Source organism: Phaethon aethereus, assembly GCF_964289735.1.
Source record: "Phaethon aethereus genome assembly, chromosome: 5".
Taxonomy (NCBI): domain Eukaryota; kingdom Metazoa; phylum Chordata; class Aves; order Phaethontiformes; family Phaethontidae; genus Phaethon; species Phaethon aethereus.
Genome location: NC_138579.1, coordinates 42,404,436 through 42,431,000, shown reverse-complemented (window position 1 = coordinate 42,431,000; position 26,565 = coordinate 42,404,436). Strand labels below are relative to the sequence as shown.

The window sequence follows — 26,565 nt, the reverse complement described above, 5'->3', positions numbered from 1 at the left end:
TGAAAGAGCACTAAGAGAGCACAGATGTATAAAACAAAACAGGTCTCTGCTCAGAGGGTACGGGAAAGAATGAATCACTGGTTACAGATATCGGTCACACTGCTTAATGCACAACTGGGTGAACTGCAGATAATGCTGTCTTGATGAAACTGGAACAACCAGGACAGAACTAGAACATATTCTGCAGTTTCTTTAACAGTGTATAAGAAAACCTATTGGGAATCAATGAAAAAAAAATGCATTTAAATGTATTTTTTACAATAAAATACCAAAGGTGGGAAGTTGTACGTTCTTCTTCTCATCAAAGGAATACCTCAAAAATCCTGAAGCAAGTCCTGCGGTAAGTAAATATTTGTATCAATCTTCATATCCTTTATGAACCTCTTTGAATGTCCCACATAACCACTAATACTCCTGTAAATACAGATCTGCTGATACTCAACTTGTGGTTGCTGTTCAGTGTCAAGCAAAGTATACTTTGGTCTTAAACTCAATATATCATTGTGCAATAGCAAGCAGGATATAGAGTAAAATATGGTCCTTATCAAGGATGATCAAAACCACCAGGGTACAGTAACTTTTGAAGATGTGGGAGACTGTAAGCTTGGGAAAAGGCAATGCTCAGCTTAGTTTCGTAAGTGATGAGAAGGTGTTACACAGCTTGGCCCAAAGAAATTTGTAGATATAGAAAGCCTATTCAGAAATCAAAGCACATACTTCATCATCATTATCTGTTGACAACTGCTGAAATTGTTACATACATTTGAAAGAAACTGAATGCTAGTCTTCTGCTATCTGTTTTATTTATTAGCATAACACTTCATGAAATATGTCTTAGCTCTTGCAGAAACATCCATCCAGGCCTGCTGGAACTTTCTGAGTGCAAACTAGAAGGTTGTGTCCTGAGCAGAGTCTGCCACTGCCTTGTAACTCTGCAAGCCAAATGGCAGAGGAGGAGTGAAGGGTCATGAATGGCTGCATGGACCTGTGTTGTCTCAGAGCACCATGTAGTTTTACATTGCTGCCACCATCACCTACTCATTCCAGCCTCTCTTCTCCACCCAAGTTTCTCCCTTGTTCATTTCCATTGCCTCCACCCTTTTCAAACCTGTTTTAAAACAGGTTTTGACAATTTAAAAAATTATAAAACATTTTAAAAGCTGTTTCAACCACTTGTTAACTAGAAGCTTCCTCTAAACAGGAGGATAATGAAGTCTACTAGGAACTTGTAGTACCATCACAAAAGGCTTTAAAGATCATCCCCATTCAATGAAAGACAACAGCTGCAATACCACTTGTCCTAGTACGATATTAGAACACGGTAGCTGCTCTCATCTTTGCCTTTGAGACAGAGGTGAGCCTAACGTTTACCTAAGACTGTTTATTCCTTTTACCAGTCCTGCAGCTGGTAATTGGTTCGTCCTCCTAATGTCCCTGTGAGGCTCCTAATGCCCTTGCTGAAGTCCTTGCTTTAGAGATGAGGAACTAAGGTTTTGAGGGAACTCATCTTCTCCAAGGTTAGACTAAGAATCTGAAGGAAGTCATGGGGGAACATTGCACATAATACCTTTAACAGCCAGAACAGTCTTCTGTTTTTGCACACAGAAGTACACAGAAGCCAGCATGGCCGCACAAAGATGCATGTGTACCTACATGCAATCCACTGATACCTAGCAGTAGAGATGCAATTATTTCCACAGCTGTAAGGAGGTGCCCTGACCAAGAATCCTAAACAAATAACGTATTAATGAGCTCCTTGATTATACATAGCATTTTTAGTGGCAGCTTATGCTGTTATCAAAGCACAGAGCAGGCTTTTCGTCTCCACACTTCTTACCACTTATACAATACTATACAATACAATACAGTTGCATACAACATAATATATGCTACGCTCTATACACTATAATCCATCATGGCCATCAAAGATTTGGGACAGGGAAAAACCTGGAAATAATCTCTTAGACTAGAGAACACAAAATGGGTAACCTGAGGGAAACCAGGTTTTTGCATGTGTTTAGATGGTAACAGTCAACTGAGGAAGAGTGGGAGCAGACTTGGATAACATGAATAGATGAAACCAAAAAGAAGATTGAATAGAAAGGAACAGCGATTGTTAACAACTGCAGCTGTGCAGCTGATTCACGTAATATTACTGATATTTATCCATTCATTTGTTACTCATATTATTAACTGTGATTATGACTTTGTTATTATAAACATCAGTCAGGACAAGGGCTCCATTTTGACAGGTACCTTAGTAGTTATGCAATTAGATATTGATCTTGGTCTTGATCTAATTCAGCTTACAATTACAGTAAGAAAAGCCCTGCTTCAGGATATGACATCACAGGGAGGAGCTTCTGGTGATTAACAAGTTGCTTTTATACCTGCTTGTTTCAGTTTCCTAACCAGTTAGGAAATCCTTGTTTACAGGCCTTGTTGCAACTTGGCAGCTATCCAGGTAACTACTCCTCTGTCCTTGCGTGGATTCTGATTGCCAAGCCTTCGTCCCGGGCTGCTTTTAGGATTTCTCTCCATTAACACAAAGGCAGCCTGTCTGAGCAGCCAGCAGCGTGAGGAACTCAGATGAAGTCCCTGAAAAGACGCCGATGCTCTTTTTCGCAGGACCACGTCCCGGGATTTCGCTCAACCACGGCAAAAGTCGGTGATCACAGTCATTTTGACGGGGGAAGGGATTTCACTCTAAAGCAAACGTGCCATTAACACGGGCCAGCTGCCTGCTGGTGCTGCCTGTGCTACCTGCCTGCCCTCCTTGGGCAACGGCGGCTGCTGCCCCCTCACACCGGCGCTACGGCCAGGTAAAGGTAAGAAGAAGTGTGCACAGCATGCTGCAGGCACATCTTCAGTCCGTCCTTCCTGCTCACCGTGGTTCCCGTTGGAGAACACGGCAACGAAAGGGATGTCATTATTATGATTCTGTTACACGGGGCTTAGGTGATGTAAGGAAAAACATTAGTACTACTGCCTTCCAACTTTTAAAATTGATGGACAGTGTAGTATTGGGAGTTTGCTATGAAATTACATAGCAACAGGGCTCAGATTTAACAAGACCCCAGTTTAATACTATAGTTAAAGACAAGCCTAAGCTTTATCTAATGAGAATGCTGATTAAGATTAGCTTGTCATATTAAAGAAAAAAAAAAAGTAACCATAGACCATTCCAGTAAAAGCTTTCTAGGGCCCTGGACTTTGCTAAATACAAAGTAGGGTAAGCCAATATTTTTAAAGACATTTTTTGTTTCCTGAAGGGAATATTTCTGTGAAATACATGTATGTAGAAGATGTCACTTTATATTTCACTTGTAGCCCATGAAACAGGTTTCTCTCCCATAGGTATCAATTTGCAGTGTAGAAGATACTTACTCTCCCTCCCAGAAGATCAGTGAACCCTGCCACCAAGAAAAGGGCTGTGCTAAACCAGATTTGCCAGCTGTGCAAGGCAGCCCGTGCCCTGTTGTGGCTGCAGCAGCAGCCTCTGGGAACAGCGAGCACCAAGTGTGCTCCGATGGGACCGTGCACCGCGAGGCAGGTCTGGGCAGCCACGCTGAAAACAAGATCTACTCTAGGGAATTTACATAGCGTGGGTCTAGTTCTTGTTATAATCAGCACACGGGGGTGAAGTGCGGTGGTATGTGGCCAGCAGAGAAGTCTCTCCAGAAAGAAACTGTCCCATGGTTGAATGGTGGAAATGCAGAGCCCTGAATAAAGGCAGCTTCAAGAGGCCTTCAAAGGCTTCTATAGAGAAAAGGATGTCAGGACTTGAAGATGAAAGCTATGCCCGCTTCCAGTGACTTTGGCTGGAGGACCAGCCCTTGGAAAACAAGAGTTTTGCAACAACCAATCCCTTCCCACATGTGGGAAACCTTCTGAAAGTCAATCTCTACTACGTCAGCTGACAGGAAAAATAAGGGAAGGTCATGGGAAGTCACTGGACAGCAGAACAAATTCAAGGCCTTTCAGCAGTGAAGGCAAAAATTATTTTTGCCACCACAAGGATGAGGCATTGAGATCACAGCAAAGGTTTTAGTGACATGAGAACCAGAGGCTGGACAAAGACTGTTGTTAATTCACAGAGTTTATGTAGGTTCAAGAGTAGACTGGAGATGTTGCTGCATTCATAGAAAAACTGTGTTTGGCCTGGGAAGTTACCAAGTCTGAAGTGATCAAAGGCTGGGAGAGCGCATTGTGCAGAGTGCACTATATATTTTGACTTTACTCTCATAGTCCTCCCCAGGCACCTGCCTTTGGTCACTTTCAAACACGGTCCAGGAGAGACCTTTGGTCTGATCCAGCACAGCTGTTCTTGTGTCCCTGTGCACTGCAACGGGAGTGCAGGAACATGGAGAGCCCAGGCACCTCATCCTGTGACTCTTGCTCCTGATGCTGCCAATGGCTCTCTATTTTGCCGGTGCCTCAAGCTAGCCCTGTTGGATGATCAAGGTTCAGACCATGGGCGATTAAACACTTCTCTCCAAAATCTCCACATACCATCCTATACAGCTGCAGAGACATAGCACCATCAAGGCAGTGAATCCAGAGTTTGCAGAAATAGTGGATGCATTTAGGAAGGTTTGTGATAGCCACAAAACTTCCGCAGTTTTAAAGCAAGAGACGTCTGCAGTCATGCAGCTGTTAATGGTAAGCTTTCTGCCATTTTTCTAATAAATACAAGGGGCCAGTTGTCTTTGTGTAAGAGCTAACCCTAACTAACATGCAGAAAAGGCCTTTTCAGAGGACCAGCTCTTCTCAGGTAGGCGTTTCTGCTGCCCATGCAAGGCAAAGAAGAGAAAAAAGAAATGTCCATAACCATTTAATTAGCAATATAAGTATGCAGACCTCCCCGAAGAATCACAGAATCATTAAGGTTGGAAAAGACCTGTAAGATCATCAAGTCCAACCATCAATCCAACACCACCAAGCCCACTAAACCGTATCCTGAAGAATAACATCCTGAAACTGGGGCTGGTGTTTTCCTGTGACACTGAGAGAGAGCACCCGTGTTTCTGACCAGTGCAAAGTGATCTGAAAGATATCAAAGTAAGATCTCTTATAGGCCTCCAAGTGGCAAGCATTTTGGGTATGGCAATTAAATGCAAACACTACTTTTGACTCGGGAGCCAGCTCTCTGGGCCATAATGGTCATGAACCACAGATCTCTTGGGAGAGTAGGGCAGGGAAAAGCATGCATTGGTGTTTGTCCTGACCAAAAGCATTTATTATAGGCTGGTTCTGGGGACATACTGTTGATGCAGATGAAACTTTGGCCTGGTCTGGTATCACTATTCTTACAACTTTTGACAGGGAAAATTTAGCCAAACTTGAACACACCCAGAAATTGCAACAGCTGTGTCTTGGGAATAATACGTATTACTGAGATTGTAGTTGCCCGATAACCTCCATAATGTAGCAGCAAATCCTTCTGATTCATGAGTAAGCCTTATTCCTATCAGATTTCAACACACATTAATAGACTAATTCTTATTATTATGCTCATGCTATGTACAAACACAACCTTTTGTCTGACACAAAGGGAAGAGGTCAGAAGATCATGATTATAGAAGATTGCCACAGCTATCCTGTAATAAAAGACCGAGTCCTATATTATATGGCATGTGCAAGATGTGCCTAAAGAGGCATGGACACTGTGGGTTGTGGGTAGCAGTCCCTCTGCACAAGCAGGACACTTTAGCTGCACAGTGCCACAGCTGAAGAAAAGCAAAGCATACTCATCTTTGACATGCAGTCTTCCAAAAACCACAGCTTGGTCTAATCAGACCCTGACTCCAACAAAGCGTCAATGGCTCTTTGCAGTTTGAATTATTTCTGTGCCATCTTTCAACTCTCTGTCCTCATCTCTGTCTCTCCTAACAACTTTAAATTGTACAGAAACGGTCATTAAAACAAGTAAATGTACATGGGAAACATAGTCTTTTCCTAAAATATATTTTGAGACAAATATATTTCAAATATTTACAAATAGTTGATTAAATAAATTAATTACATGACAAATATATTCACACACACACACAAAAAAATTAAAAACAAAAAATCACTTTTGAGCAAAGACTAATCCTGGGAAAGTAAATATCTACAGAAATACAGATATGTAGGCCTAACTTTCTTCTTAAATCCTTGTTGCTACGTTCAAGTGACTCTATTCATGTGCAATGAAATGCATAGTTTAGGATTCCTCAACTTGCTTTCAAAGTCTCCACTTGTTTCACTCCGAACCTGGTATAGACTACAAAGTGAACCTTGCTGTACATGCCAATACCTCTCTCTTCCACGACAGAGTTTTTTAACGGATGCCTTTGGATCTCTTCCTCTGAGGACTTCTGTCATTGTTTAGGTGGTAAACGCTCACTGCACAACATTTTTGTCAAGGGCTGCATTTTTGAAGGGCTGCCAGGTAAGGGTTCCTACTACACACTCATATTGGTTTCCTAATTCAAGTTAATGCTTTTTAACACAGTCTCATTTCTTGTGATGTGTATCACACCAGACGGCATGGCTCCGCTGGTGAAATTAAGAGCTCTGAGAGAGCACGCAGGTACAGTGCAAATAAGGTCTCACCGGCTCTCTTCTGTGCCACAGGTAACTTGCTTCTGATTCTCAGAGGGAAAATAAAACGTGGTGCTTTGTTGCACAATAAAGAAAGGCAGCTGTGATGGGGAATGGACGAGGCTGCTCTTCTCAGACCCTGGCACTTAGCACTGCTGCTTCTGGCTCTTGCCAGAACAGACCTTCCACTATATCTGGCTTTGGAAGCAAATCTCCATTGATATAGCTTCATACCTGCAATCAGGCAGTCAAACATCTGCTCAAAATGAAAATACAGGGTAAAGACTAATAAAAGTGGATTTTGGGAAGTTCTTTGGTCCTTAAGAATGTAAAGGCTGTCATTTCCAATCATTATAAAATGCTGAGAAGGAAATAAACATCCCTGATTTTAAGGACACAGTCAGATATTTGGTTCTCAACTCTGTAGGTGGTTATCTTGGTGCTATTGGCTGTCAGGGAAATTTAGGCATTCCCTTGGGCTGGTATCATTTATGCCAAAAAACAGTTCAGCTGAGATTAAAAAGACAGAGAGGGAACTGAACCATCCTTCCATTCTTCTCTGAAGATGTGCTGTTTTCAAGAAAAGGCAATATTCCTGTGCTAGACTCACGAGCAGAAAAGCAAGAATTGAATAGGAATCTCCATAGAGGCAAATACTCTTGCTGAGTCCACTTGGTTTTACTTAATATGCAAAGGTTCATATTCACTTCCTTTCCATTACATTCCTGCCTTGTTCTTTCTCTCTGAGGCAGGTATTTGAGTTGACCTTCAGCTTGCTTGCCTCTACCTGAGTAACTGTTGAGATTTTTCTCTCTCCACTTCCACTTCCACGCATTCCACCAAGTCCCCGTAAACATTTAAATGGTAATGGTTTTGCTTTGAAAGTATGGCATTTTGGATACATTTCAGTAAACATTTGACAGAAAAAAAGTTGTTTGACAATAAGATATATAATGCTTCTCTTTCTTTCTTTCTTTTTTTTTTTAAGCAAATAGAAATTCAGAGTCTGAATGTATTATATATAACCTGTATGTATTTCTGCTGTCTGCAAAAAACAGACAAATACAGAAGATGATACCAAAGCTCCCACGTTACCCCAAGGGCTCTGGCAGCCGCTCAACATCAGTGCTGGCATTTTTGTCAGGAAGCAGAGGTACATCCTGCATCTCAGAGCCTCAAAAACTGCAGCTGAGAATTAGCAGCTGAATTTGTTCAGCAAAACTGGCTCTGAAGCTTGTTAGCGGTTAAGATACTTTACGGTGCACCACAGTAGACCTTTGATATTTCCACTAATAGTAACACTCTATAAACTGAAAGGTATTGTTTATACAGAAATGTATTCTAAGAATAGTCCAAATGCAAACATGCATCAATATTTGAAAACATGGTGACACTTCATACACAGATACAAGTTACAGTGCTTGCCTATACTCTCTGCTTTCATAACTGAACTACTGGGAACCGCAAGGAAAGACTGTGATACTCACACAGATCTGCCTTTCTCAGATTTCTCATTCTTATGATTTTCACAGAGAGTGAGCAGCACGGGCATTCTTCACTCTGCAGAAAAGTGACAGTTATTACCTGCATTAATATGAAATCGCTTATGCTTCATAAAACATGCCCTCTCACAAGTCCATGTGTCCATTTTCAAAGCCATGCAGCAAAATTGGAATATGAACTACTTGCACTGCTTTGGAAGTTAAAACCATGCCTATGTGGCATTAAAAAAAGAGGCAGAAAAAGAGGCAATATTCCTCTGTGCATGTACATCATTGATGGAAGAAATAACAGTAAAATGGATAACATAGTAAAATGGTTTTAAATAAAATTAATGCTTGCATTACATGACAGGACATTTTAATTTAAAACAAATATTAATCAACAATTAAGCTGGAAAAGCAAGCTAGGAAAGAGCAAGCTAATTCTTGCAGGTTTTAGTACCTGAAACTTTAGCTGTTGCTTCACTGGAAGTCATTACCTAATCCCTCTCCCACTCTGTGCTAGCAAGATGACTCCATTAAATCCCTTTAGGGAGATTACGTCACTCCGGTTCTTTTTCCAGTTAGGAATTGACCCAGCTGAGAAGGTGGATGCAAACTCCCCTATCACTCTTGAATTATGATAAGCCGACCTTGGTCCGTATTTTATGTCTCACTCCAAAGCAGAAGGGCGTGTTTTAATGTCTTCTGTCCGGATTCAGGTTCTGGATGGAGTAATTCTCTTGCCCCCCCACATCAACAAGAAGCCTATGCTTTTACTCTCTCTTGTGAGGCTGTTTCAGCAGTTAAGGGCAAGGGGAAGAGCAGAGAGGACAATCCCATTTCTTGCTTTGTACATGTACTTTCCACACAAAGACCATTGCCAGACTCATGTTCACTACCCTCCCTGCCTTGTAAAAGGATGAACATGTAGGTCCTTAGTGTTTCTTTAACCAGTTTGGTTAGGTGTTCACGCTTTTTTATTTCTTAAGCCATCAGGATCCCACATTTGTGGTCTCCAAGCACCAATGTACATTTACGTTAACACACATCTATGTTATGGAGAGAAGCTCTATAATCTCCATTTTACAACAAGGGAAGCGGGGCACAGGATGATTAAATAACTTGCTCATAGTCAAACAGCAGGTTAATTTCAGAGCTGAGAAGACAATATAGTACGTTGAGTCCCTGGAGCCCAACAGGCAGTTTTAGGAATTTCCCTCGTGGTTATGTTCCACAACAAAAATAAAAAAAAAAATTAAAAATAGTCTCAGAGATTATGGACAAAGGCAGATCAAGATTTTCTTGGCTGTCAGTCATGCACAAATATCAAACTAGGACCATCTTTGTGTCCATGATTAATCCCTGGTTTTAGTCAGTGACCTTCCTGTGTACACCACTACCAGGTGGCTGCTAGCACAGCTACCTGGGCACAGCATGTGACTATACTCATAGCTGGCAGACGCTGTGTTGTGGAATAGCCCAAATTACATAATGTTACATCAAACCACAGATTCAGCCCAAATCCACAGTAACCTCAGACTGCTTCCCAGCCTCCGCGTGGATCACCCACTTGTGGCTGAACTTCCATCCCCTACCAAAAGTGCCTCCACAGGGCAGCCAATATTAGCAAAGGTATCAGTCATCGTAACATAAGTAAGTAAATATGTACATGAATTTGGACTAACAGCTCCCAAAGTCTTCTTCTAGGCACCAGAATCTGAGTCACAAACCCACCTCAGGTCATCTCCAGCTTCTAATGAATTATGACCTGAATTTTTGTGGTCTTACCTCATAAGCACTCCAGTATGATCCCATCGTGCTCCCAGGTGCACAGAAGTCAGATACAGATGTCACTTCACTGTTAGAGGCAACAGCTGGCAATGATTCACAAAGTACCTCTGCAAATTTTAAGGAGGCGCCTGCTGAGGAGCAAGTGGCTTATGCATGCCCCACCTTTCTCATTTCCTGAAAGGGAAAGTATGAAGAGAGAAGGAGGGGGAATTTGTTGAGTTTATTTGATAGCTAAACACCAGAGGTGTGTTTTGGGGGAAGGCTGTACACACCAAGGTGCCAAGAGTTATTAGCAATTTAAGATAAGGCAGTGATAACGTACAGCACTTACACATGGATACCTGTGACCTGGCAGTCTCAGCAATGCACAAATCAGAGAAGCTAATAGCAGCTACATGTAGGCTGGAGGAAAACAGAGCTCTACAGCACCCCAATCAACAACCAAAAGTATTGTGGATTAAATAACTTGAAAAGACCTTCTATTTCAACAAAATTTTATTTATTTTCCTTTTCTTGGAGGTAGAGGGGGTTGAGTTGCTTGCTGCTAGATGTTTCCCCAATTTCATTCATATACTCTTCAGGTGGATATGCATTTTCCTGCTTTCAGAACCCTTCCACAAACACAAAACTTCTGACTAAACCAAGACAAAAAGAATAAATTCTCTTCCAAAGTAGGGTATACATTGATTCGTCTCAAATGTTAACATCTAGATGTTTTAAACACGATGCCGTGTCATCAAACTATGATATAAAAACGATACGCAACTTTTCCATTTTCTGGCAGAAAACTGTGCGGCAGCAGATACACAGGTGAATAGCCCTTGCACAGGTCCACCTACTAACACACCCAGATTTCTGATATGAAATGACTGGTTGAGAACTGCAGGAGGTGATACCATACACTCACAGTACCCACAGCCTGTCTTCCCCTCCTACACATACACACTCCGGAAAACACACATTAAAAAGTGTCAATTCTGGCCTTACAATTTTTCACTGAATGTCACTTTAGTCATCAACCATTTTAGGATTACGCATCTACCCTCAATACCCCTCCAATTAAAGAGTTGTGAAATGGCACAAGATAACATTCCCATTAACATTGTGTCTGGCAAAAAAGACCCACAATCGGACAAGCAGCCTTGGCTATTTATCCCAAAACTGAGAAAACTGATCTGAAAGTGGCTCAACCTGGACAGTTTTGTTAAATTCTGCAGCAGCTGAACTGATGTTTCCTGAACCGCTCCCCTGGAAAAGTCTGACTTGGGGATGAAAGGCTATGGTAGCACCAAGACTATAGAAGATGTCTGCCCACAGGTTAAAAAAAAACCCAAAAAACAAACAAACAAAAAAACCAAACACAAAACCAAACAAAAACCCACAAAAAACAAACCTCAACAAAACACAACTCTAACTAAACAGCACTGAGGAGTGTTCAGCTGAGATAGAGAAAGAGGTAGGGAATGACTGGCTCACCCCAAAGCAGCTGGGAAACAACTACTTCTTGAATAACTCAAGGAAGGAAAAAAGGAGGACCAACCTCTAGGCCTGTATCACCTCTCCTACCTGAGGGGTACGCTCTGTGGGAGTTCCCTCCACAGTAAGTGCTGCAGAGCGTGGAGCTGCAGGGAGCCCATCCCAGACTCTGGCTGCCAAGTGCCTCTGCTAGAAGAGGACCTGGTAGTAATCCCAGCACAGGCACGTGGGATGAGACATCTAGTGTGAATGTATAGCAAACGGAGAGCCCAGTAAACCAAAACACGTGACAGTGTCTGAGAAACTACTATTTCTGGTTTGGTTCAGATTATCTGAGATTTTAGGGTGCATCACAAATTCTGACAAGGGACATAAAGAAGGTAGAGCAGGCTGTAGGAGCGATCCTTGGAGAACTCTTTCCCTTGTGTCAGGAATATGTGTTTTCTGACAAGTCTGATGCTGGTAAAAACAGGAAGGAGCAGGTGCTCACCACAGAATCACAGAATCACTAAGGTTGGAAAGGACCTTCAAGATCATCAAGTCCAACCATTAATCCAGCGCCACTGTGTCCCCTAAACCATGTCCTGAAGCGCCACATCCACACGTTTTTTGAACACTTCCAGAGATGGTGACTCCATCACCTCCCTGGTCAGCCTGTTCCAATGCCTGACCACTCTCTCAGTGAAGAAATTTTTCCTAAAATCCAATCTAAACCTCCCCTGGCGCAACTTGAGGCCATTTCCTCTCATCCTATCACTAGTTAGTTGAGAGAAGAGACCAACACCCACGTCGCCACAACCGCCTTTCAGGTAGTTGTAGAGAGCGATAAGGTCTCCCCTCAGCCTCCTCTTCTCCAGACTGAACAACCCCAGTTCCCTCAGCCGCTCTTCATAAGACTTGTGCTCCAGACCTCTCACCAGCTTCATTGCCCTTCTCTGGACACACACCATTTACTATCAAAAAGTCCACAGGCAAAGTGAAGCACAGTATCTAATCCTGACAAAAAAATCCTCAACAAGGGCCAACAGCTGAAAAGTGAAACTGAACCAGAGTACCTCATGGAGCCCACAGACGTGGCAAAGCTGGTGCAATGCCCATATCTTTGCAATAACGGGAGGACTCTGACAAATATGACGACATCCTACCTGGCAGGCATTAGGGATTCAGTCACGATGCCCATTTTGACAGTTCGGGTACCTTATTTTCAGCACATCAGTGGCTTTTCAGATAAAAGAGTGGACAGGATTTTAGAAGATAAAGTTGAAATTGTCTATGTACCTTGTTGGGAAATTTGTGGAGAGAAAAGACTCTTCTGTAGCTCTTGCCTACTTCTTTTAGGCCAGGATACACAGGGAGGTGAGGGAGTCCTGTAAGTTTCATCCTGGCTGGCCTTTGACAAGCTCCCAGCTGCCAGCACCTGCCTTTCTTTCATCATGCTTCTGTGGGACTGGGACCAAAAGGACAGCAAAAACCAACTTCTTAACCAGCTCCGGTTCTAGAAAAGACCACCTGTCTTTCTCCAGTAACTCGCCTCAGAGGAAGAAATCACGCTAGAAACAGAAGCTACATATCTTTCTTTGCTGGACCTTTCTTGGCCTTCAGTGTGTTTGAGTAGATTCCCTTCTCCTCAAAACACCCGGGCTTTATCTTTTTTCTTTTTAATCCAAACAGTTAATACTTTTTCATAACATCTGAAAAACTGTCTAAAGGGGCAGAGGATTTACTTTTGTAATGTCTCATTAGCTGAAGAGTAAGAAACGCAAGATATTTATTCTGCTATATATCAACATTCAGGCGTGCAATGATGGTTGATCAACATCCATTCTTTGCTGGACAAGACTCTTGCTTCTTGGGAATGACACACAATTGTTTCCTGTGTTACAAACCGTTCTCCTGTACAGCTTGAAGACAAGTGCTTCTTTTTCTTAATGCATTTCTCATCAGGTCCTTTATCAGATGTGTGCACGTATCATTTAGTGCAACCCCAGGACGGGCATTACTTCTTCTGTTCTTTGGCAACTGCACTGGTGCTTGAGAACTGTTATGTTTTGTGCTATTTGTGTATAAATCAGCTTTTCCCCTCAGTCACTGCATTCCAATGTATTGTATGTTTTTGTCAAATAACTAGGTAAACTGTGGCAATCATATCATCTTAATTTGTACTACTGTACCTAGCAGCTGTATTTTACATTTAGTGGTTGTTTAGCAACTATGATGCAGTGAACAGAATATTGGTATCTTACTCCATTTCTCCATTGTGATTCTGTGTGTGCAATTACCGTACATCCTGCTATCCCCCTCACATGCTCTTTGTTTCAGTAATCTTTCAATTCATTACATTGAATGAGGTCCAGATGATGCTAAAGCAAACTTGCATTTTGGGGAGACAACTGCAGCGCACACACGTGATCTGAGACAGAACACAGGTGATTGTCAGTGGAAATGGCAACAGTCCTTCAAAACAAATTCATAAGTTTGATTTAATTGGTAAGAATAGATGTCATCAAAGATCTAAAAGACCATCCACCCATACATCCATTATCCAGCACAAGTTTGAAAAATCGAATATCCTTCGATTAGATTTAGATAAGATGTATCGATTTCACAACAGTTAATGCAAAAAAGCACCTGGAAAGCAAAACTCTTAAAAGGCAGAACACCATTTAATTCAAGTTATTAAAACCAAGTAAAATGATTTAAATTGATACTGCATGGTCACCACCTTCTGTGCCTGAAGAGGGCTTTATGGATTTGCTAACAATGGTCCCAATGAAATGCCAGAATATTTTGCAGATGAAAAAATACTAGCTACTAGCCACCAAGACAATAAGAGATTGAAGAGAGAGTGAGCTAAAACTCTTTCCCTATCACACACAGCTGAATCTTCACCTCTTAAGCATCACAGCAAGAGGGTGTTAACAACACAGATGGCTGTGTTTGATATCACAACTCCGGATCAAAAAGCAGCTACTGCTTAGTAAACCAAACCATGAGGCTTTGAAATAAGTACTTCAAGTTTTCTTTTTTGAGAAGGTTACTTAGTTAGAAGGAGATGGCACCTGACAAGAACAGTGAAGTAGCTATCACATATGTAGTGTCATGGTAAATAGTAAGGGAGAGGAAAATGCTGTTCAAGCAGAGGACTGTGCTTGTGATATGGGCTGGCTCGCAGCTTGTTTCTTCCGTGCGACAGCCACGCGCAAGGCCTGAAGAATCGTGTTCTCGTTGTTCATGATGTTGTAATTAGTCAGCTTCAGGAGCTTGTTGAAATCTTCTGCTTTCAGTGAGACCTCCCTCGTTGAGTATGGAGAGCAGAAACTGGAGATGTCAACCTTGCCCAGTTCCATTTCGGCAGCACTACGTGACATGCCTGTCAAGGGAAAAAAGGAAGGTGTTTGTCTAGTCCCAGGGAATTACAGTACTCTGGCAGACAATGTCAAGAACAGAGAGATCACAGATGCAATTGCTGTGAAAGACAAGGGCAGTGCTATGATCTCTGAAAAATCTACTTCTGAACAAAGCCTATTGGAATTAAAAAAAAAAAAAAAAAGTGTCATTAAACAACATTCCATTGCAACCAGCACCTTCTACTGGCCAGCTCATGGCACATCGTTTCATGTGGTCACAGGTGCTCAAGTCTTACCCTGCAGGTTCTTGAGTAGAATACATACTAGAGGTAAAAGGAATAAAGAGATATATAGGACAGGAGGAAGCAGAATATTAGTAGCCCTGGAAATTACCATAAAAACAAAGCCCAAAAGGACACAGTGACTGTATTAGTTTATGTACTATTTCTTAGATTTTCCAGCATATACAGCCTTAGCCCAAATAAAAAGCGCAGTGGCCCTCCATAGAACCATTCTATACTGTACACGTAATTCTCCCTTAGATCTGACTGTCATAAAAGTACCTAATCTGAAAAATATGCTTTGTTCTACACACTAAAGTAAGCTTTTGAGGATCACAAAAAGAAATTAGTTTCCATTCCTCTATTTGAGGAACACATTTCTTCTTTCACTGAATTGCACCAAGACTCAAACCAAAATTATGCACAAGATTTCACCTGATTTTGCAAACAGTTTGTGTCATCCCATTTTGCAATGTATTTTCTAGTAGGAACAAGCAAACAAACAACGGATTTTTCTACTGGGATGAGGAAAAAACACCCAGGGAGTGAGAAGGTTCATTGGGTCAATAAAATTGGCTGAGTGCTTTTAACTTACCAGGTGCTACATATCTTTGGAAGGTGTCATTCACTAATGGAAAGTAAAGCAGCAGAGGAGCTCCTGGGGTGTCTGCCCCATCGAACATGTAGCACTCTTTCAGGTTCTTCTCATCGTCCTTCAGCCCGATGCTGGGAAACGGAATTCCCTGCTCCGAGAAGTATCTGCAAGCCTGCTCCAGGGGCTGGTCATGGCCCAACAGAAGCAGTGTAAGGAGTGGAAAAAATACCCAAGATGAGGCTGCTGCCAAAGCCCAGTAATTCATGCCAAGTTGCACAAAACAGACTGATAGCACTGGACAGCCAGCAATGATGTGAGCACCTGCAGCCCCAGGGGCTGTTTTTCTCTTGCCTGAGGAGCTATTTGGAAATAGTCTTACAGGAAAACACCTAATATCAAGATGGTAAATAGGGTTTAAATATGTAGCAATGCACATCTCTAAAATGGGTATACAATTTAGGAACAAAACAGATTAATTCAAAGCATGTTTTTCAGACCATCATTACTTAAAAGAGAACTAAGTCAGAAAAATGTAGATCTAAACTAAATTTGCAGTCCAAGACAGTAAGTTTCACAGTCACATTATCTATTTATATGGCAGTATAACTTGTGAGTTGACCTCAATAGACTTTAGCAGGGTTTTGAGACCAAGTTACTCATTTACTTTGAATTTTAGAAATAATACGAGATTTCAAGCTAGCATATTTTAGACCTTAAAATACAGCACTAAAAGCATTCATCAGAAAGCTCATTTGTGATGACTTTGTTAAATTATCTAACAAAATACTGAAGTACCACTGCAGTTTGTTTGAATTAAATATTGCCAGAAGACTTAGGAAAGAAATGTAGTGCAAGTTATTACATATACTCTTTTTCAGCTGCAGTACAGAGACAAATATTTATCATGTGGCATCACAGGGTAAGAAAGAGCAGCATTAAAGTATCTTCCACCTGAAAAAATGACAGAACCTTAACCAGTGAACTTTGTGTTTTCTGTGGTGCCCTTCAGGGACAGGTTTACAATTATAATTCTATATTTGGAAGTCTAAATCTGTCTTTATATGTGGTGAATACCACTTTCAAAATCTATATAACCATTTTAACCAGCTCATACCTCTGCAAACATAGTAAATGCATTTGATATCTTGCTTCAAGCCCACTATTTAAGGAGAAAAAATGCATTTATTAAAAGATAAAAATAAAGATTAAGAAATTCTTCACTCACTAGGTTGTTCTTGGACAGATAGAAAATCGCATATTAAAATAAAAAGACAAAATCTTATATGTTTAGGAAAAATGCAGATTAAATTCAGCATCTGAATCACAGACAAAGGTTTCCCAGAGGTATTTGTGCTATTAAATTTTACATATAATTGTAATAGAAGTTGTAGCTCAACCATCATAACTTCACTGTGCTGCTCTGTTATTTCATTGGTGAAGCACTTAGGGCTATAGCAAAAGTAGTTTGAGAAAAACAGAGATATTTTCCCCTCTGGGTATTTCCATTCTTCTTCTAAGGTTTGGAAACACCATATTACTAAATTCCACTAAGTTCCACATTTTACAGACGCCTGTCTGAAAGCTGTGGAAAGCAAAGGAAAAGCCATTACTAAACAAGGACAGGTGTTTTTGAGACTTCTCACCAAGGTCTGTGATCCACCAGTGTAATTTAAGTGTATGATAACATCCACGTTCCGCTCTGGTCTCATAAGGGGTGGGCAGCTAGTTTCAAAGAAGAAAGCTGCATCCACCAACTCCAGGTGCTCCGAGTTGCCTCTCAGGTCATTAGGAGAGGTGTCTAGCAAGGTGTCTAAAGAGTAGAAGATTCAGAGCTATTAGCAAACTGCAGACACGCATCTGTCAAGTTAGAAAACAAAAGGAAGGCGAGCTTCCCTCCCATCTAGGATGTTCCCTTTGCTTTAGGATAGCATGCAGCAATCCTAAAGCTCCCTTCAGCCTCTCCACCCATGTTTTGTTGGTGCTTCCAAACCCATGAACTGCACCAAAACGTAGGCAGGTGTTCCATATGTGCAGAGCCCCACCCCAGCAATTTTTATCCCAGTGAGGAGTTTCAGTACCAAATGATCCAAAAACTGAACAGTTGTGTTATTGGAAGCACAGGATGTGAGGAGTTACTTTGTTCTCCCTCCTCTCCTCTCAGTAAGCACTAACAACTAACCACAAAACCCACTCAGTTCTCTTCAGGATGTACAAACGCCCCTCACTGAATCCCAGCCTGTGTGTGCACCCTGATGACCACTGGGTACGTAGGCAGAAGTGCTGTCCTCACCTTTCCATTTTGTGAAATGCTCCTGCTGGATGTACTCATTGTGCATCTGGAAGCCCCTCAGGAAGTTGTGGTACTTGGAGACGGCAGGGCGGTCTGTCAGGATATCCCGGAGAGCGGTGGAGAGGCCGCTTGTAGGAGTGAACATGCATGTAGCCATCTCATATGGCTTCTCAGGCAAGTCCGGTTGTTCCTCTAGAGATACACAGCATAAATGACATTGCAATTGAATTATAACCACAGTTAAGAGGAGGCTAGGTGCAGAGAGGAGAAAGAGTCAACAACTCTTTGGTACTGACAGTAATCACATGTTCACAGCTCTCAGCATTGCATTATTTTTCCCTATAGTCTGCTGTGAATTCCAGTTAATGTCTTGACAAAAATATAAACTTACTTTTGTTTTCTAAACCCCACAGAATCACACAGAATCACAGAATCATTAAGGTTGGAAAAGACGTTTAAGATCATCAAGTCCAACCATCAACCCAACACCATCACGCCCACTAAACCATAACCTGAAGTGCCATGTCCACACCTTTTTTGAACGCCTCCAGTGACGGTGACTCCACCACCTCCCTGGGTGGCCTGTTCCAATGCTTGACCACTCTCGCAGTAAAGAAATTTTTCCTAGTATCTAGTCTAAACCTCCCCTGCTGCAACTTGAGGCCATTTCCTTTCATTCTATCGCTAGTTACTTGAGAGAAGAGACCAACACCCACCTCACCACAACCCCCTTTCAGGTAGTTGTAGAGAGCGATAAGGTCTCCCCTCAGCCTCCTCTTCTCCAGACTGAACAACCCCAGTTCCCTCAGCCGCTCTTCATAAGACTTGTGCTCCAGACCCCTCACCAGCTTCATTGCCCTTCTTTGGATATGCTCCAGCAACTCAAAAGGTGTATTTTTCTCATAAAACAACATGGTTTCAGTACACATTAAAATAATTCACGTTTCTAAGAAAATAAAAAGCAGGGTATATATTTTTATTTATACATTTGAGGGGATTACTGCTTTTAGATTCTGTGGAGGTTAAATATGAAATTCAAAACTTATTTTGAAAAGAATAGGAAAATTTGAACAGTTTATTTTTAAGCTAAATATTTTTACTTTTAAAAAAACAGCTTGTTCAATTGGGTTTGGGTGTGGCCAGCTGAATTCAACACAAATTATTTATATAAATCCAAACAAAAGAGTTTGGTTTTTTTTTCCAAAAATATAGTCCACAGAAATGTGACCCAAGTCTGTTTGGTATGAAATCACTGGCTTTGCTTGAATTTTAACATGAAAATGTTCGTGAGCATTTTCAAGGAATGGTCCTTCAGTATAGAGCCGCCTCTTTTAGCTGGTGTAATAGACCTCCGCTACATTGACTTCCTTTGACCTCTACTAAATCTTTCAGTTCAGTTAGATTTTGAGGGAGGCATGCACTATGCAGGGCAAATAGATATTGGAAAGGAAACACTCAAGCTTCTCTCTTGGCTAACAAAGAGTTGACATGAGGCTTTGACAGAAGTTCTTCTCTCCAAGCCTTTTAAACACAACACTTTAGGGACTACCTAATGTCCCCATCCCTATCTCCTTTCCATCAAGGTCTGTTTGATGGTGCCTTTCCTTCTGATAACAATCTCACTATTTAAGCAAAGCACTGGCTATTCAGTGAAATCAAATCACTTGATTTTCCCGGTGAGAGTGCCAGGATGACAGAAAAACTCAAAAATGAGAAATGTGAGTGCAGTTACCCTACCAGAGAGGCCTGGAGAAGGGAGGCCATAAGTCAAAGGACACTTGAGATTTACCTATTTCTGTCACTTTGTCTTGGGTCCACCTGTGCCAGAAGTCCTCTGAATTGTCAGCTGCGTGCCAGGCATCCAAGAGGTTTTTGGAGAAGATACTACTCCACATTCCTACGACATGGGAGAGGTATAATAAGTAGTACTGAGGTAAATACAAGGAATTTCTTTTAAAAACTGACTTCTGTTCCTTCCACAGCTCTTTCACAGCTCCTTCTCATATTTCTGTCCAATTTTTGCATAAATCCAGACATCTATCTCAATGGTAAGGCTGACTCAGAAGGCAAACTTATTTCAGAAGAAATTTCAAAGTATTTTTCTTCCCACCATGTTTTACCTGAAACTTTTTTTTTTTTTTTAGAAATTTTACATTGTCATTTTCCAATTTTCATTTCCTTTTTCCTCTGATAAAGAAATGTTTTCAGCCAGGTCCTTCCCTGATTCCCCTCTTTCTTGCCCTATTTATTTCTTCTCAACATTTCCTTCAGCTTCCACAGTCTCACAGATTTCCAACTTCCAAAATGTCTTCTTGCAAGCTGCAGAAAATGGTGATGTTTCTAAAGCACTCAGGAAGGTACATAACAACTTAATTGTCATTTTAGTCTCATTTTATCTTAGTCCAAATGATAAAACCACCTTTGCTAGCAAGGGCAGCTGAATGAGTCTCAGAAGACATGCTGAATTTCAGCTGACTGGCCCAGTACCTCTGCTGCCACGTGTAGAACAACAGTTTTCTGGGGACTAGTTTCCAGAATCATTAGTGTTTGTATTAAAATCTTGTCACACCCCCAGGCTGGTGAATCACCTTGCATGAAGCAGATCCGGGACTCGGGGAGCTTCTTCATCAGGCGACCCATGAAGAACTCGCTGCCAAAATCCTCTGCACGAATGAAGGCTCCGTACTTCAGGAAGCCCACCTCGTATGGCGTGAACTCCACCCATTCTGCCAACACACACCCCAACGTTAGCTCCACTACTAAAAGCGGTCAAGGCACCAGATGGAGAATAAACCTGTCAGGGCTCAGCCCTCGCGGGCAAGCTGGCTTAGCACGTGCCCTCAGCAAACCCTGCTGACAGCCACCGCTGAACCAGCTATGTTCCAACACTGTTTACAGGTTTGTGAAAGAACTGTGTCAGGTCTAAGGGAAAATTTAAATTATTATTTCTTTTTATCTAGCAAGTGGGAATTTTTCTCATGAAAGTGGACTGGAACACAGATTGACTTCTGTTGCTTTTATTGCCTTAACCAACCATGAAAAAACATATATTAAGCAAACTTAAAGCTCTGGTGAATCGCTTTCCTTAAGAATTCATAGCGTTTCTGAGACAGTGTCACAGATCTGTTGTGTTATTAGTGTGAAGTTAATGTCTGAATATGCACACTTACATGCCAGGGGATCTTACAAAATACTGAACTGTTGCTGTCTGTCCTGTGGCTGCCCAGTTACTCTTTACATCTCTGAACAGGAATTCTCTGGGCTTGGAGTGAGGATTTAAAACAATTCTTCATTATGTACAGTAGTCCCATGCTGTATCTCCCCCGAGTAAAATCATAACTCTTTTCCAGAATTGAAATATTACCTCTAAAATCTTTGGTGGCAAGTTTGTCCTTGACATTGAGGGCAAGGTAGATGGGCAGCGGGTTCTGCCCCTGATTCACTGCCCGACGTTGATCAGAAAGTCTGTGGTGGCATTTCTGGTTTTGGGAAAAAAAACACAGTTAGCTGATAATCAGTTCCTTAAAGACATCAGCTTGTAACGTCTGGTTATGGGATATAATTTTCCTGAATTTCCTCCTAAATTTACTTCCATGTGCTTGAAAACCAGAGAGCAAGAAAATCATGGGATCAGGAACAATTGTTAAGATAACCAGCCATGTACTACATTCAGTATACAAACAACAGTAATGAGTTTCTTCACATGCTATTCTAACTTTGCCTTGCTAAATCTAAGTGAAAAAATAGGGCAGATTTGGGTAATTCAGCTGTTATCAGTCACATACTTCAGCTCTTAAAATTGAGTTCTTCAAGGCAGCTTGTTAATGACTCTTCTAATGATGATTTTTTTTTTTAAAACCATAGAGGAAAAAAACCCCACCAAATTTCCACAGAGGAAAAATCCTTGAGCTGTCCAATACTAACAACTTATCTTATATATGGAATGGAGAATTTGAGTGTACTTCAGACAAATTAAATTCTAGCAAATTTTGTTATGTAGCACTGAGGCCAGAAATACAACGTGACATATGATATGAAATGAGAGTGTTTCATTTTACCCGTTTCACCTAGACAAAATATAAACCATGTTTAAAGGATTTTGAAATAAAATAGCTTTTTCTCCAGCTATCATCAGCCTGCTAGTTTACATGGAAAGTTTTGCTTGTGCCATTACAACAAAATTAGGAATGGGAGGTCCTGAGAAATCAAATCCAAAGTAGCTGAAAAGCACCTGCAAAATCACAGTTTCTGTAACTAAGATGTCTCAAGACCTCTGGATCTATATACTTTCTCATCACTAAATCACAAAGTGCAGTAACTACATACGGGGTACATCTGCAGTACACTCAAGGTATGACTGCAGCTTGTGTAAATATTGCAGCAGTGGAGACATAAAAGCGTGGGGCCATAAAAAACACCTAAGAGCCTCAAAAATTTCTTGGACAGCTACAATGTTAATTCGCATGCTGGTTACTTTAGAGCTAGTCTGAACATTTCTACACTACCTCCAATCACTCTTTAGGCTCCAGTGTAGACACAGGCTATGTCTCCAAGTTATTAATGTAAATAAGTGGTGTTCTGCCTACATACCAAGTACTCTGTTATCAGCCAGGTGTCTCTTCCTAGGGTTTTACTTTCTCATAATGGTCATAAAGTCACCAACTTTATGAGAAGCAAGATGTATAGACATTACCCCATCATTTAACATGGATTCAATCATGAGCCCCCAGAGGTCAATGAAAGATGTTTTATGTCCTGCTTGGGTCCTTTGGCTCAGCTCTCTGTAATAATTTCTCAGACTTCTCAAGCAAAAAGCCCCCATCTTGCACTTGGCCGCTTGCTTCCGAGCTTCGATAATTATTTCTCCAAGATCCTTACGTGACCAATCGGCATCTTCATACAGTTTTGTCATTGTCCTGCAGGCAGGAAACAGGATGGGAAGCGGAAATGAAGAACATGCTTTTGAAATTCAAAGGATACACTTTACAGAACTTTTGGCACTTAACTATTTTATCTTAGGTTACTCTCCTCTTTGAGCTTACTTTGAGCAGAAATGCAAGTCTAAAGGCAATCGGTCAAAAATCACTTGATCTGGGATCCAACACAAGCAGCTACACCAGCTGTCTACGCTGTTTCTGTCCACCAGTAAATAACCATAAAGGATCATTTTGCATAGGCTTGAGGATGTTTGCACTCCCAATAAAGCCTTCGCTTTTGGTTAGGGATAAGTTACTTCAGTGACACCAAATATATGATGCACAATAGGCCTTTCATGGGTAACCCTGGCATTTATAGACCAGAGATGGAAGCAATAATTAAATAGACCCCTTTTGCCCTCCCTGAGATCCAAAACCCTAGACAAAGCATGGGTTTTGCTTGACACAGCAAGATCCAAACAACAGTATCAAAATGACTCCTCACCATGTTGTGCCAGACGAGCCACTGATGTATGAAACACAATCCAGAACACGCAACTTTTGAAGACCCAAAATGCTGCCATACATGGCAGTGAGTGCTCTTATCCCACAACCTGCTGTGGTCACAGCCACTATAGGCACCTGTTCAACACAAAAAAGGGCAGAAAGCGTAGGTGGAAAAGTGACATTAAGGCTCATCCATGTCAAAAGGCGGCAGACATGCAAAAGCGACGTCCAGGCACTAGTAAAATAAAATGCATAGATAAGAGATAAAGCAACACTGTTCTGAGTTAGAAATGATACACGTTGCCGGAAATCCCTGCGGGGTATGCTAGAAGATCTTGGAACTTCAGGAAGGATTTTTAAGAACCATGGGCCAAACTCATCGGTTGGAAGCTCCTTCAAAGGCTTTAGCTGAAAGCCAAGTGGAAATAGAGACTGTCATCCAGACAGTCTGTTGAGCTCTCCAGCTGAGATCACCCTGGCTGCAAACAGTGCCCTGGAGGAGGGGTTGCTGGCAGAGGTTTTCACTCCTCATCTGGATGGAGATGAGGAATCACTCGTATCCCTGGGCTTGAGGGAAAGGAGAGCGAAAATTCCCCCAGCAGTGCCTTTCCTGGTTACCTCATGCTCTTGCAGATCTTCCTCCAGATGCAGAACATCCTTCAACGCAGCAGCAACCACCTTCTTCCGATTTTGCAGGAAATACTGTTCGTCGGTGCACAGGTCGAACCCCAGGCGGGCATCCAGGTTTCTTGGCCTGAAACACAGACCCTGAGTCCTGAGACCAGGGCACAAATATTATTGTGTTATTATTCGCCGTGGTCAACTCCAGCTATGCTTGTGTGTGTTTACAGACCAATTTGTGGATACTAGAACGTAATAAATGAGAACGAGCAACACCACAGACAGGCTTCTGCTAATTGCTGTAGCTGCTGACAAGAATGCAAATGGGAAGGCAGAGCAAAACATGACGTACTGCCCTGGTATGGTAACAAGGTTCCTACAACACACTTCTGGTTTTATTTGCTCATATAATTTATTTTTCAAGTTTCGGTAGTGCTTGCCACATGTGCCTGTAACTACATAACCGCTTGTCAACAGGCACTGCAGTTGATTAGGGAAACAACTGCCGTGCCTTGGTGTTATTTTGTTTGCAGAATACAGAAGTATGAATTCTTTGTGGAGCTGCTCTCTCCATCTGTGGGTATAATAGCGCACACAGATTGAGATCTACTTACTGAGATGCACTAACAGCTTGGAAACTTGGAGGAAAGGGGACCCATGATTTAATTCTCCATCACTGAAAAAGGAAATCCTGGCAAACAGAAGCCAGCAACCCAAAGATGAACACACCTCTGCTTACAACTGAGCCTGCATGGATCCCTGCTGATTTCAAATGAGCTTTGTGTAGGTGCAAATGTCTCCCAGTTAGAGGATCAGGTTTTGCTGGAGACTCACTTACCATTCATTTGCCTTTGTGTACAAGTCAATTGTCCTGTCCTGAAAATCGCAATACAAACAGTGTAAGCATGCTCAGGTCGTTAATCCTGTGCCTTCCTCCCCCACTCCATCTACGGGCTGAGTTTCACTACCTCCGCAGTCAGAGAAGTAGCTGCAGAATTTGGCCAACAATGGTCTGGGTTGTGAGACATACAACGAGCTCCAGTACGGTCTGGGTTGAATAGAACTGGGCCGTTCACCCCAGTCAGGTGGGCTTAGGGCCCCTCAGCTTTTCATAGCTGAACACCTAGTTTAAGCTTCATTTTCCGGGAAGGTCATTGAACGCTGGGCATCTGAACCGCAGCCATATGGATGTTCTCTGTTTTATCTTCTGCTTCAGGCTTTCCCTTTGCAAAGTCTTAATTGTCATATCCGTTACAGCTAGCCCTCGTACTATGTCAATGAGCATATTAGATATGTCCTGAGGAAATTAATTTAAACTCAGAACAGGTTGAACGGCATGCTGGGAACCACATGCAGAACAAAAGAAAAAAAAAATAATGTCTAGTTGCAGAGTGACTGTCATTCACACCTTACGCTGTAGCATACATCGTGTCTGACAGGAACTGAATCACTGAACTGTAAGACTCTCATCACCCACCAAACTGAATGTGTGTTGGGCTGGTTTTTATTAAGAAAGGCTTGTTCTCACCTCTGCTATTGTTATTTTCTCTTGTATAGGAAGCGAGTTCAGAGCTAGAGTCACAGACTCATTCATATCCCTTTCATTTTGACTCGATATAGACTGGAAAAAAAGGTAAAAAAATAAAAGACAGTTAACTTACACAAGAAGGGGGAAAAAATAAGTAAAAGCAGTCTCTCCTGCCTCACTTACATACATGCACTTACCAATTCCCTGCATACATAGACCTGCACACAGAGGTCTTAGAGGTCCCCAAAGAAATACAGAGCAAAGACACAGTTAGCAGCGGTCACGTACCCTGCTGAGCCGCCTGCGCCGCGGTAGAGCCACGGTGAGTGCCGACTGATTGTACTTGATGTAGTGGAACCTGGCTGGGGAGGTCGGGCAGAGGCAGGAGCTGAGTGTATGTGTCTGGGTTCCTTCGTACGACCCGTCCACAGTTAAGGCAAACTTCCTCTCTGAAGCAAAGGAGTTTCAAACTTAAGTTCTTCAAAAAAATGTGGATAGTTTGTTTGCACAGTAATGTAATATATGTTTTTCTTAAGTAATGACTTCATTTTGATACCCAAATTATAGGATAAATGGACTCACTTATCTGAGCCTTTGGGTTTCAGCTTTTTTGCTCATGTACAGAACATGTGTAATTACCGTTGCTATAGTACCACTGCACTTCCATATATACTGTGATTGCTGAGACTACCACTCTGTTCATTAGATAATGATTCACAGCTGATAAAAGTTTCTGGAGAAAAAAATGCTGTCTCCTGAATGTCTAAAATTTTCAAAGTACCTCAGCAATAAGACAGTATGTGGTACTAAAATATTATTCTGGTATAATAGTAAAGTACTTTGAAAATTTCAGACTTTTGGGAAAAAGTTGTGTTTTTTTAGCAGCGCACAGTTCTCTTTGGAACCAGTAAAATCTCAGTCCCTCTGTCATGTTTCCCTTTACTTCAACCTGTATTATTTCTTCTGAAATAATAGAAAAATAATGTCTCCTGGTTTTTTGCCTTCATATAATAAGCCTCAGATATGTCTCTCCAAGTAATCGAAAAATGGTCTTTATATAGAACAGAATCAACCCAGGCTCAAGGCAAAATATAGTCTGTAAATCCACATACTCAAAGGTGTGTAATCAGCCTTCAAAAGAATT

At 41.6% G+C, this 26,565-nt stretch overlaps 2 protein-coding genes across 2 annotated transcripts in view; both read right to left on the bottom strand.

Moving 5' to 3' along the window:
• LOC309405268 (cytosolic phospholipase A2 epsilon-like) overlaps positions 1-9,884 on the bottom strand; it is a gene marked incomplete at both ends in the record, with an annotated part of 35,723 nt that extends 25,839 nt beyond the window's left edge. The window contains 2 exons of the mRNA XM_081999999.1: positions 8,073-8,145; positions 9,858-9,884. Of these exons, the coding sequence (XP_081856125.1) occupies positions 8,073-8,145; positions 9,858-9,884 (100 nt within the window). The remainder of the gene's footprint in view (positions 1-8,072; positions 8,146-9,857) is intronic.
• A 4,583-nt stretch (positions 9,885-14,467) lies between these two features.
• The window catches only part of LOC309405390 (uncharacterized protein), a gene marked incomplete at both ends in the record, with an annotated part of 62,440 nt that continues 50,342 nt past the window's right edge, over positions 14,468-26,565 (bottom strand). The window contains 13 exons of the mRNA XM_082000160.1: positions 14,468-14,706; positions 15,560-15,743; positions 17,203-17,369; positions 17,850-18,041; positions 19,639-19,746; positions 20,438-20,575; positions 21,214-21,328; positions 22,543-22,765; positions 23,271-23,407; positions 23,891-24,047; positions 24,732-24,769; positions 25,422-25,514; positions 25,710-25,870. Of these exons, the coding sequence (XP_081856286.1) occupies positions 14,468-14,706; positions 15,560-15,743; positions 17,203-17,369; positions 17,850-18,041; positions 19,639-19,746; positions 20,438-20,575; positions 21,214-21,328; positions 22,543-22,765; positions 23,271-23,407; positions 23,891-24,047; positions 24,732-24,769; positions 25,422-25,514; positions 25,710-25,870 (1,952 nt within the window). The remainder of the gene's footprint in view (positions 14,707-15,559; positions 15,744-17,202; positions 17,370-17,849; positions 18,042-19,638; positions 19,747-20,437; positions 20,576-21,213; positions 21,329-22,542; positions 22,766-23,270; positions 23,408-23,890; positions 24,048-24,731; positions 24,770-25,421; positions 25,515-25,709; positions 25,871-26,565) is intronic.